Source organism: Parasteatoda tepidariorum, chromosome 1, assembly GCF_043381705.1.
Source record: "Parasteatoda tepidariorum isolate YZ-2023 chromosome 1, CAS_Ptep_4.0, whole genome shotgun sequence".
Taxonomy (NCBI): domain Eukaryota; kingdom Metazoa; phylum Arthropoda; class Arachnida; order Araneae; family Theridiidae; genus Parasteatoda; species Parasteatoda tepidariorum.
This window is the reverse complement of record NC_092204.1, coordinates 31,283,470-31,295,614: the sequence shown is the minus strand read 5'-3', so window position 1 is coordinate 31,295,614 and position 12,145 is coordinate 31,283,470. Positions and strand designations below refer to the sequence as shown.

The 12,145-nt window shown below is 31.7% G+C and overlaps 1 protein-coding gene across 1 annotated transcript; it reads right to left on the bottom strand.

Moving 5' to 3' along the window:
* Positions 1–2,766: 2,766 nt before the first annotated feature.
* Positions 2,767–11,624, bottom strand: LOC107438303 (serine protease nudel; the record flags this gene model as incomplete). The annotated part of the gene is given in 3 exon segments (XM_043046610.2): positions 2,767–4,989; positions 7,960–8,523; positions 11,525–11,624. Coding segments are annotated over 2 exon segments (1,773 nt in total). The 3' UTR covers positions 2,767–3,746.
* Between the last annotated feature and the right edge of the window lie 521 nt (positions 11,625–12,145).

Sequence of the window (12,145 nt, the reverse complement as noted above, 5' to 3'; positions counted from 1 at the left end):
AAGAAAAAACAGAATTTTATTTCCTTTAGAAAATTTTTTTAAGCAGGCAAATAAAAAATTCATACAAATATTTTTTAAACATTCACCCTTTGTGGTCGTATGTCAGCGTTCGCCCAGCACTGAGAAGAATCATACTGATCTTATAGTATTGAACAATACTGTTCACTTAAGTTGATAGACGTGGAAGTTGTATAAAACTCGAAATAATATTTTACGTAATATTTTTAAGTGTAGCATTCTTTTTTCCTTCTTAAAAAAGAATTATTTCTTCATTATATATAATAATTAAGTTTGAACAAAAAAAAATTATCAGTACCATTGTGACTATAAGTATAAACTTAATACGACCTCTAAGGGTTAATTTTTTATATCAAAAATTTAATTGCCATTCATTAAAGTCGTGTCCCGCAGTGAACTGATCGTAAAGACACGGTTCTCAGTAGAGCACCAAAGTCAAGCATTACTGACTGCCGTCAGTAAGGGGGAGGATGACCACTTTCATCAGCCTGCGTAGGGACCGAAGGTGCACGGTATCGGTCCTCGTTAAACTGTTCTACCGTAAAGTGCTCGACTTCGCGCACAGGTCGTCGGGCAACCAAAGTAGAGTACCCATAGCCATCCCCTCTGCAGAGGATCAAAATTGCGATGGCATGTCTTCGGATAATCTTCAGGGATGTTTCCCTGACCGTCGCCAATAGCCCATTGTGCAAATAAAGTACTGATCTACCTCACTNCAAGCATTACTGACTGCCGTCAGTAAGCGGGAGGATGACCACTTTCATCAGCCTGAGTAGGGACCGAAGGTGCACGGTATCGGTCCTCGTTAAACTGTTCTACCGTAAAGTGCTCGACTTCGCGCACAGGTCGTCGGGCAACCAAAGTAGAGTAGCCATAGCCATCCCCTCTGCAGAGGATCAAAATTGCGATGGCATGTCTTCGAATAATCTTCAGGGATGTTTCCCTGACCGTCGCCAATAGCCCATTGTGCAGCTCTAGTGCGACGTAAATAAAGTACTGACCTACCTCACTCAAATCGTAAGTATAAGGTGCACGTGAAATATTGATCTACAGGGCGAAGTTTTCTAAAAATTTAACTAACACGATCGTAAACAGCAGCGGTTCCTAAATGGTGTTCCGTGGAACTCGAGGGTTCCGTGGAAGAGTTAAAGGGGTTCCGATATTTAAGACATTTGATTTAACAGGCATCATTTAATTACAGTTAGATCCAATCAAGAATCCATTATTGTTTTTCACATTTCGATTGCCTTTAGGAAATTAAAGAAAATGCCGATGAAAAAGAAATTAATCACTTTTTAATAAATATAGTTTTTCTAACAATACAATATTGAATAAATTGTGAAAAGATCGTGCACTTATGAAAACTTTCATTATTATTTCGCATCGCACTTTTCAAATTAAAATAAAATATAAACAAATTTGTTAAAAAAAAATACGCTTCCCTAATCACGATTTTCAACTTTTACAGCAGCTCCTTTTTAGTTTTCATTTTATATATAAATATATATAAAAAAAAACGCAATTCTTATTTTATTCATTTTTAGCTAAAAGCATACGTTACACTAAAAACAAGCTTATAAATAGACTGTTTACAACTCCCTGACTTTGAATTTAACTATCGGACATAAAAACTAACTTAGGACTGTTCCACATTCCTCATAGCGGTTTTTATAATAATTTCTTAAATTGAAAAATAGTTCGAAATTGTCTTTGTTTACTTTATCTGTAAAGTTAAGGTTCCGCCGGAAGAAGATTAATCATTTATTGTTCCATTGCTTGCAAAACTTTGCAACCGCTGTTGTAGAGCATGCTATTTAAATTCAAGAAAGAATTTTTTTTTTAAATATATTTCAATGTCGATGTCCTCAATTAAAAATTGGAATTTAATTACTTATAGTTTTTGCCATTTTTCAACTGTTTAGAATTGCTCACAAAACTACACTGCAATATCTAGTTTTCGACCTTTTAAAATAAAAACGAACTATTATTAATTAAATTATTTTTTAAAATTCACATTTACTAGTTTAATAAACAATTTTTAATTCTGCATCATGGTTATGCAACCATTTCTTTTTTTTCAATATTGATATCCCAAATTAAAAATAGGAATTTATTTATCCGTAATAGTTTTTGCGAATTTTTTTTAACTGTTTAGAATTATTCACAGGACTACACTGTAATATCTAGTTTTCGACCGTTTAAAATAAAAGTGATAAAAAGAAATATTAATCCAATACTTTTTAGAATTCAAATTTCCTAATTTAATAAATAAATTGTTAATTTTGTAATACGGTTTAATATTAATTTCTCTTTATTTGATTACTTAATTGAAATTATTACAAAATCTAGCTGTGACCAATTAATTTTGGACAGTAGGCAAAGGTTTTAGACAGTTTTATATAGTTTTGAATAGCTTCATTTTTGTTTATTACACAATTTGATGAAATTGAATAGAACAATTAATTTCTTATAACACTTGACAGATTATTTCCGGACCAATTAAATGCTCAATAAATTTCCTACCAATCTAGATATTATATTTAGGTTTCATTTTATAGGAAATTTCTAATTTCTGTGACTGATTAGTTGAAACTTGCAATGTCAACTAATGCAATCGAATTATTTCCCTAAACTTAACATTGTAATGGATACACGATAGTATAAATGTGCATTGAAATCTTACAAACATAATGGCATAAATTATGTATGTGAATGAAAATTATGTATGTAAATGAAAGTTCTTATACATAATGGTATAAATATTTAATGAAAACTTTAAAGAAATTACAGACATGATGACATCATAAATAGTCAATGAAACCTTTAAGAAAGCTTTTATATTTATTTTAAAATCACAACAAAGCAGTAGAACGAACAACTAAAACAAGTAATGCAAGTAAAATTAGTAAAACTGACAAAAGATGTAATTATTCCTAATGACTTTTCTTTTTATATATATCTTATAACTCAAATGACTTAACTCGTTCGGGAATTTACTCATTTAACAAATCTGAGAAACTTCATGATATGAAACCCATTTAAGCATTCAAAAATATAACAAACTCCAAAAAAGTATAATTTTATACAACTTTGTTGTTAGATGTTTTCACAAAAACAAAACAAAAATATACACTTTTTTAAAACATTCCTACAGACTATATTTAGAAAGCAATAACATATCGAAATAGTAAAATATTTAAAATGTAAATCATACATCATTTTATATGACAATAAGCCACCTGAGACGATCCTTAAAATATCGTTAACACAAAGAGCAATTATTTTAAAAAATATTAACGGATTTAAAATACATATATCTTTTAACGAAGAATTTAATTCAAATTTAAATGATAAAAAAAATCGAAATTTGTATTTTTTTTTATAGCTAGAAGAGATGCACTAAAATTCTAGAACTGCAGTTAAATGTCTCAATGTATCTTGAAAAGATATGCAAATAACTTTAAATATAACTGATTTCACTAAAACATTAGGAAAAAATCCTTGTAGTAAAATTTAAAACAAGAAGAAATTGTGAACGAATTTCTAAAATTTAAAAAACTAATTAAGAGTTAGCTATTTTAACTCTAAGATAGAGATTTTAGGTTTTAAATCTTACAGAATAATATACGACATGTTAGTAAATGATCCCCACAAGCAATAATCCTTTTCAGAATCCGTATACATAAATGGAATTTCATGGGAAAAGCTATTTTTAATAATGGAATCCATTAAGGAAATGAACGTCTCTCTTCAATCGGAGGACAATTAGCTTCATCCTGAGCATCATAACAATCTACTCTCCCATCACAAACTCTGTCTCTTTTAAGACAATATCCACCGCCTAAAACAGCACAGTTCCATCCAGGACAAGTTGAACGCGGTGGAACATCAGATACATTAGAGGAATGCAGGGTCTCTTCTATCCAATCTAAGAAATACAGGACTCTTGTATACATTCCCGGAGTATCGGGTCTCGCACACCCTGTCCCACCACTGATAACGCCAGCGATGTACCAAGACAATCCACTTTCATCTAAGCACATGAGAGGTCCCCCACTGTCACCTTGGCAAGCGTCACGACCACCTTCGACAAAACCAGCACATAACCATCTATTTAGATTCTTCTTGCAGTTTTTGGTAAGTGGCACATGGACTTCCTGGAGATCATCGGAATCGTCTTCTAATTCCCCAGTATCTCCCCAACCAATCGCTGTACAGAAAGTACCAGAGTTCTCAGTCCTCTTGGGATCGGGTAGACATATAGGCCTAACCCAGAAATCGAACACTACTTCAGTTGCTGTTTTCAACAGAGCAATATCATATTCCAGTGTAATGATGTTGAATTTAGGATGAATTTTAACCCTTTCAATTCTGTAGGTTTTTTGGTGCGGGGTAAATGATCGACGTCGAAGCATCCCGACTTGTATTTCATAGTAATTATATCTATGGTTGACAAAACAGTGAGCCGCGGAAATGAACCAGAAGTCGTTAATTAGAGTTGCCCCACACGCATATGAGCCATTTTTATAAATAGCTGCATGCCAGGGCCATGCCCCTGGTTCAGATAATTCACCACCAACAATTCTACCTCTAGGTCTTCTAGGAAGGAAATGCTTTGGATTTAGGCCACATCGAACGTCATCACATGACACAAATATTCCCTTGTCAGTTAAACACCCTTGCCATTGGACGAATCTTCCAAGATAATGGTAAATGTAGTCACCAGTAGCATTCCTCTGATCGAATTTCAAAAATCGGTGTTTACTACTTGCGAGTGGATTTGCTGTTATACTGACACAAGCAAATGAAGCCAAGGCATCTTGCATGTAGTCATGAGGGTTGGCGCATACAGGATACCAGACGCCATTTTTGTTCCTTAAGAGAAAACCACTCCTTGAATGCTCAATCTTGTTTATAGAACTTGAAGGTAAGTTGCCGTCTACTGTAGCAATTCCGGCTTTTGATGATAATCTGAAAAGAAAAATGTTAGTCTGAAAGAAAATGATGGTTTAAATAGCAGAATTCAATGTAAATCAATCAATGCAAATAGAAATGCAATGCATTAGCATTCAAATAAATTGGAATTTAAGGGATTTTGTTTACCACTACTCATATATAATTAAAACAGATTTATAAAAGCTCAAAATCCAAATCATTCACGCTCTAATTTTGTAATTACCATAGCAATGTGTAATTCTCTCTTAACTCTCCATTTTGCCATTTGTGTCACTACTATATAACCAGTTTTTACAGATGTTCATCAACACAGGATGAATGAGAAATTGGCCAATTTTGGTCTTAGATGCCCAGTTATACCGACCAGACCAAATAGATTTCTTAAGTTTTAATAAAAGTTTTATAAATATTCTATGTCATTTTAAAATTTCCAGCTTAGATCACTAACACTGAAAAAATATTTCTCTACAGCTTCAAATGTTGGAGGGTATGAGACGGCCGCGATTATTCCTGCCACACATTCAAGGTAGAAGAAAAAATCTCTGACAATACTTAAGATAACCAAATCAAATTGTGTTCGAAATTGTGTTTATTGTAAAACAAAAGGGTCTCTGGGGTACCTTGAAGTGGTGAAACACATTTTTATCTACTGAAAATAGTTACGAATAATTCAAGCTATTAGCTCAAAAGATACTTAGAACGTTAAGAAACAAAATGTTTTACAATAGGAATACAACATGAATGAATATTTAACATTAAAAGACTTCATAGTTTGAATAAAATGAAAAAGGACTTCGAAGTTGAACATTGATTGTCGTAAACTTATAATTAGGCCGGCTGTTCAACACCAGTCAAAATAAAAAGTATGCATATCCAATAGAATACAGTTGCTACGTCTTTTGCATTTATGCGTCATTTTATACCAGTTCCAAATTACCTTCCAATCAATATAATGAAAAATTACTTCGTCTGTCGGAGGCCAAGAAGAAAAAAAAGCAGAGTATCATTTATACCGGTCAGATCCCGAATCAGAAACCTATGCAATATACTAAGATATCTTTTCTCCTAACATCAAACTAAATGAGGGTCGAAGGAAGGGTAAGCACAGACAATGGAAGGGGTCATCTCAGGATCACCAGACTGGTTCGTCCCGATAAGCGCAGCATTCATTCCATGAATGGAGCTTGACTAATGACATTGGAAGCGTCACAAGACTGAGCTATCTCCGAAAAGAATAACTTCTTGTGCCTTTGAACACTAGCCTTTTTTTTTATATAGCCTTTATGTTTATTTATTAAAGATTTATCAAAAATAGTACTTTTAATGAAAAATATGAAAATAATTTCGTACTGGAGTAACGAAGTTGAATCGGCAAAACAATCGAACAAGGCAGCAACTTATGAAAACTTCTTTTTGGAAAATTTGCGCGGGTGTAGTACATACAAGAAGGCAAAGTTCATTTCGGATTAAAATTTCCTATAAGTGGTGAAACATCTTTAAGAGAAAAAGAAATTGCTTCATATTATATATAAAGCATTAATGTTTTCCAATTGGAAGGTTTCAGTTTCAAGATGAAACTATGAAATTTCAAGAACAGTGGTAAAAAGTGAAACTAAAATTGTGTCAACTAAAAAAGTTGATAAATATTTCAAAAATTTGAGAACTTATGAACAATATCTATGTAAGTTTTCTCTTTTTATAGTCTTATGGTTACAAGAACAGATGTAGTGAATAAATGGAGAATCTAAAACTGTGTCAGCTGAAAAAGTTGATGAATATTTAAAAAATTTGAGAAGGATAATTTATGAAAACCAAGAATTGCCTATTTTTTTTATTTAATTTGCCTATTTTTATCATATTATGGTTGTAGCAGCAGATACAGTGACGTAAAATCTCTTAAACTGGTCTTTTTGTGATAGTTCTCAATATGGAAAAGTCACAAAAGACAAGGTGTTTTAGAAATGTAAAAATATTACAGTAAGTTATAAAGCCCATTGAGAAGGTTGAGTGATTTCTAGAACTTCTACTAAGTAACTCAAAAAGATTGGATTGGATTGGAAAGAAACATGAAAGAAAAAACTAAATTGAAGCATCTTTCTCTTTATTCAGTGTACTATTCATTCTCATGAAACAAATTTTTTGAAAAATCAGAGTTTATTTTATTTTTCCAAAATTATATTATTTTAGAGTTTAAATAAAAAAATTAGTTTAGAAAATTTAATATATCATATTTGTTGATCAATTAACTTTTATAGATTCTGAGCACTTAGCACCTATCTTGTTTTCTTATTTTAACTTTGAAAAATTTTACGAAACACACATTTTTAATTTAATATTTCAAACACAATTATTATTATTTCTTTGGTTAATGGTGGGCACTTGGGTCTATTTCCCATTGACCTCAGAAATACCAGAATTGCAACTCTCTCATCGTAACCCAGTGAGCACCTATGGCTAAGCCACGGCGGTGGACTAGCGTCGCCCACGTCATACAACCACAAACCCGTTTACAGGGCGGGTTACATTCACACAATCACACAAAAGGACATAGAACACAGAGAGGGAAAGAAACATCCATGCCCTGAGCGGGATTCGAACCCGCAACCATCGGCGCTGCAGTCAGGCACGCTAACCACTCTGCCACCTCGTTGGCAAAAATTGTCCCCAGCCGGGATTCGAACCTGCGTCAGAACGCGCTTCACGAATAACACACTGCGCACCGTCCTATCCTATCTGTTGGACCAAGCACTTACTTAAACACAAAATAAATATTGAAAAAATAGTCATGAAAATTTCCTTTTAATTATTTTGAAAAAATTAGAGTTTTTAATTCTTTTTTTCATAATTATTTTTTTTTTCCAATTCAATGATGTTCTTTGTCTCGTTTTCAAAATCTCAGAAAATCTATTGAACTGATTTTGAAATAAAAATGTCACAATATCTACAAAAATATCTGAAGTTAGAAAAATTAAATACATAACTTACACGAAGCAAAAGTTTTCATCCATGAAATTTTCACAATCCACTTCGGAATCACAGACTTTGTCTCTTGGAACACAATATCCATTTCCACAGTTAAAATAACCCTCAGGACAATAAGAGCAAAAATTTTCATCACTTTCATCGAAGCAGTCGGGGTACTTGTCACAAAATTTCGCTTCTGGCATGCGAAAGGCACAGGCACAGCGCAACTCGTCTTCAGCATTTGGGCAGTCAACAACGCCATCACATCTCTTGTCCAAAATCAGGCACTGCCTCGATGAATTGCAAGGAAAGTAATGCCTTGGACAAGGCTGGACCACTTTTGTGTATTGGTCTACTTGAAAAGGAAAGATAATTGCTTGATCTCCTTGACGAACAGGCTCTGCTTTGGAATAAGACAGGTCATGCTGGCCCTTTGCTGTTACATAGAAGAGTAAAGTAATGATTCCAATGATTAGGATCGCCATGAATATCGCTAGAGCTGCATACTGCCAAGATAAGTGCTTGCACCAGATACGCTGCCGATTAATCATTGGGCGCAGTGACAACTCATACGGATTCGTATTTCTAGAAATAAAAATGAATAATCCTCAAGTTCTGCATATTTTTATGAGCCCAAGCAAGATCAACATTAAAGTAACTTTTTAAATATTAAAAAATTAAATCACAAAACTGATTTTTTTACATTGCCACCAGATGCCATTTTTATAAGCCAAGAAAAAACTGCTCTTTTCAACCATAATTTTTAAAGAGATTCTTCCAACTGCATCGAAAGTTAAAGGATAAAGTTTTACTGGCTAAAGATGAACAAAACTTAAGTCATGAATCATTACAAATTCACAACATATTCATAAAATAGCATATTGTTATAAAATAGCATACATTAACGTTACTTTCAGCAATGAAAGCCTTTTGAAAAAAGTCTTAACGAAAAAATTGAGCATCTATGATAAAATTGTAATACTTTGCCAGATTGTGGAATATCAGATCTGATATATATTTTAAAATTTAGTTTATGAAAATTTCTTAAAAAAAGTTACCGGACGGTTAAGGTAAGGAAAGGTGGTTCTTGGAGGTAAAAATAATTTTCTAGTAGTGCAAAATATATTTTAAACTATTAGCACTTGAAATTCTTTCAGAGGTTAAAAAAACGTGTACAACCAGTTAAAATTTACGTCACACATTACTCTAACAATACAATACCTGCTGCCTAAACATTAAGATGCAAAAAATTTCACATTTTAGATTCATCGATATTTTATGCGTGGCAGTTTTGAATAAGAAATACCCTTAGAGTGCAAAAGGTTTTAAAAAAAATGCAGACTAAACATCTTAGATGGATTTTGTTTAGTGAATAGAAATTCCAGGGCAAGTCCAAAGTCACGTGTTCAATCACATTTAAATAATCGATTGATAATGTATTGATACATTTATCGATAACTCTTAGTGCATTTTATTTCATAGCAGTCTAGATGCAGCCACAATGCATAAGATTCAACATTCGAATCAAGAATAATCGAGAGTAGACTTAACGCACCTGTGTGGGTTAAACTAATCAAAAACCACCAGGAATGAGGGCATAAAACAAATGGTATCAGTTTATTGGTATTGACCCAACTACCTTGCATCTCCTTGAAAGTAATCTTCTTCGACTGAAATGCCCCTTTTACCAACTATGTTTCAATCTCTAAAACCTGCCTTTAAGTCGTTCTGGGGAATCTCTTTCAGGGCTCTTATGGAATTTTCCTTTACTAAAACCAAATGATATAAAAGATATTTGTTCAATGACTCTTATTGCGAAACGATGATCACTTTACATTAAATCTCTGACCTCATCGATATGTTAATCATAAATCGATATAGATTGTCTATTCAATTACTACGACGGAATCTCTACCTCCTTTAACCTCCTAAAATTGAACGCCATAAGACAACGAAAGAAAAAAAATCGTTGAATACAATAACAGATGATTGAACTATATACAAAAATTATAAAAACTAAGTTAATCTAGTTATCCCCCACGTAACGTTCAATGCATGTTAGATAAAATATTTTTAAATTTTTATTTTACCTAACTGTAGTGATAGTCAATATAAATTTAAACTAAATTTATAAATCTTAGAATTAAAAGGAAAAGCACAAATTTTGCTACCACTTACATAAAACACAATTCTTACCGAAAATCAGTAAAAGTTGTTAACTGGGACACGTAATTGTGTACTATGTAAGGTGTCCTTAGCATATGTGATCTCAGTTTAATAATATTTATAATATTAAAGTTAGTAAACATTTAAAAAAAATAATATTTTATTACAAATTAAGTACAGGTAAAGTAATATGCAACTGATTAATGTAAGTTTTTTTTTCTTTTTCTATAGGATATTTTCTTTTATACTATTTCAATAGATATTTTTTTTTAAATATTAGTAACAAAAATAATTTTACTTTTTCTCCATTCGTTAAAAATAATTGAGTTTAATATTAATTCATGTTCGTATTGAGTAAAAACTAACTATTATATTAAAACGAAAGAACACAGAAATATTTTTAAAAATGCTAGTTTTAATTTTTCAGCTATTTTTTAACACAGAAATAAATTTTGTTCATTCTATTTTGGGACCATTGAAAACAGTAAAGGAATTTTTTAATGCTTTCAATTTTAAGAAAAAGTAGATTTTGCTTTGCTTAAATGCAGAATCTAAATTTCGATCGCAATTCGGTGAAATCAATTTAGGTTTTTAAAATATGCATATATTTTTAGCTGAAACACCAATTACTTTCTAGTCATTTTCGTATTTGAATTGGAAGTTGCATTATTAACAGAAGTAAAGAGTATATGTTACTTGAATTTAGTCTTACTGAATCAAGTCTCAAAACTAATTTATATTTCAAATTAATTTTCATTTAATACAATTACATTTTTAAATGCAATTATATTTTTTAATAAATTTATATTATTAAAGAAATTTATATAATTAAATTAACTTATATAATTTATATATTTTACTTTTATAGCTTATTTTCTTCAACCCCAAAAGCTTCTTGAATAGCAAAGGTTCAATACTTTCCAACAGTTATTTGTGAAAACTGTATCAAACACTGGGTAATCTATAAAATACGAAAATTTGTTTGGTGCTTATTCAAGTCAAGCTGCATGTTTAAATTATAAATTTTAATGTTATGTTATTAAATATATACATAAAGTGTGTCGGAAAAAAAAGACTGACAAATCATTCTAGCTGAGAAGTTTTTAAAAATTGACTGAGAAGAAATTTTTTTTTATAAATTGACAGTTTTATAGATACTAGAAACACTATAACAAATATATACTAGAATCAAAATATATGTTATATATAATAGAACCAACAAAAATGCATTCATACTTCGTAAAGTTTTATTCGAAATATTCAGTGTCTCTTCAAATTTAATTATAACATTCGTATACCAACAAAAACTTATAATCGAAAGCTACTTAACTTTCTTTTAGATATCAGCTTATAATAAACAGCAAAATAACTTTGATAACTGCATTATTATTATTTTCATAACTGCAAAATAATGTTTTACCTGTTCTAAGCCTTCTTGTGTAAGTAGTACTCCTTTGGAAGTTTGAAAAACAGTCAAATTCCTAACTAACTGAAAAAATCTATTATGTGTGTTTTTGAACATTCCCCGACTGTCTATTTCTGTTCAACAGTGTAAAGTAGAGGCAAGAGTTGAGCCTGGACGAGAGATATCATCCACCAAACACTCTGTTGCGTGGAGGTAGCTGGTTCGAATCCCTCTGTATCCCTGGATGCATTCTCGAGCTTCCTATCTTTCTCTAATTTGTGCTATGTGCTCTTCGACTTTACAAATGCTTATAGGTCGTACTTATATAATTGAACACAGTACATGTACCAATAAATAAATAAAATAAGGCAAGAGTTGACAAGATGTTTCAGTGGTCTGAGGATATGGTCCTGCTGCCAATCGCATTGAAGCGTTTAGGTAGAGGGTTCAAATCCCACTGTAAATAAAGAATTCTTAGTGAAGAAGCACTTAGTTCTTGATAAAAAAAATAATAATAATAAATTATGTAGGCTAACAAAATAATCCAGCTATTTGTAAACATTAGTCATCATTTAGTAATGCACCAGGCTAACAGGAAAAGTTCTTATTATTTTCTAATCAGCCTGACACTTTTCA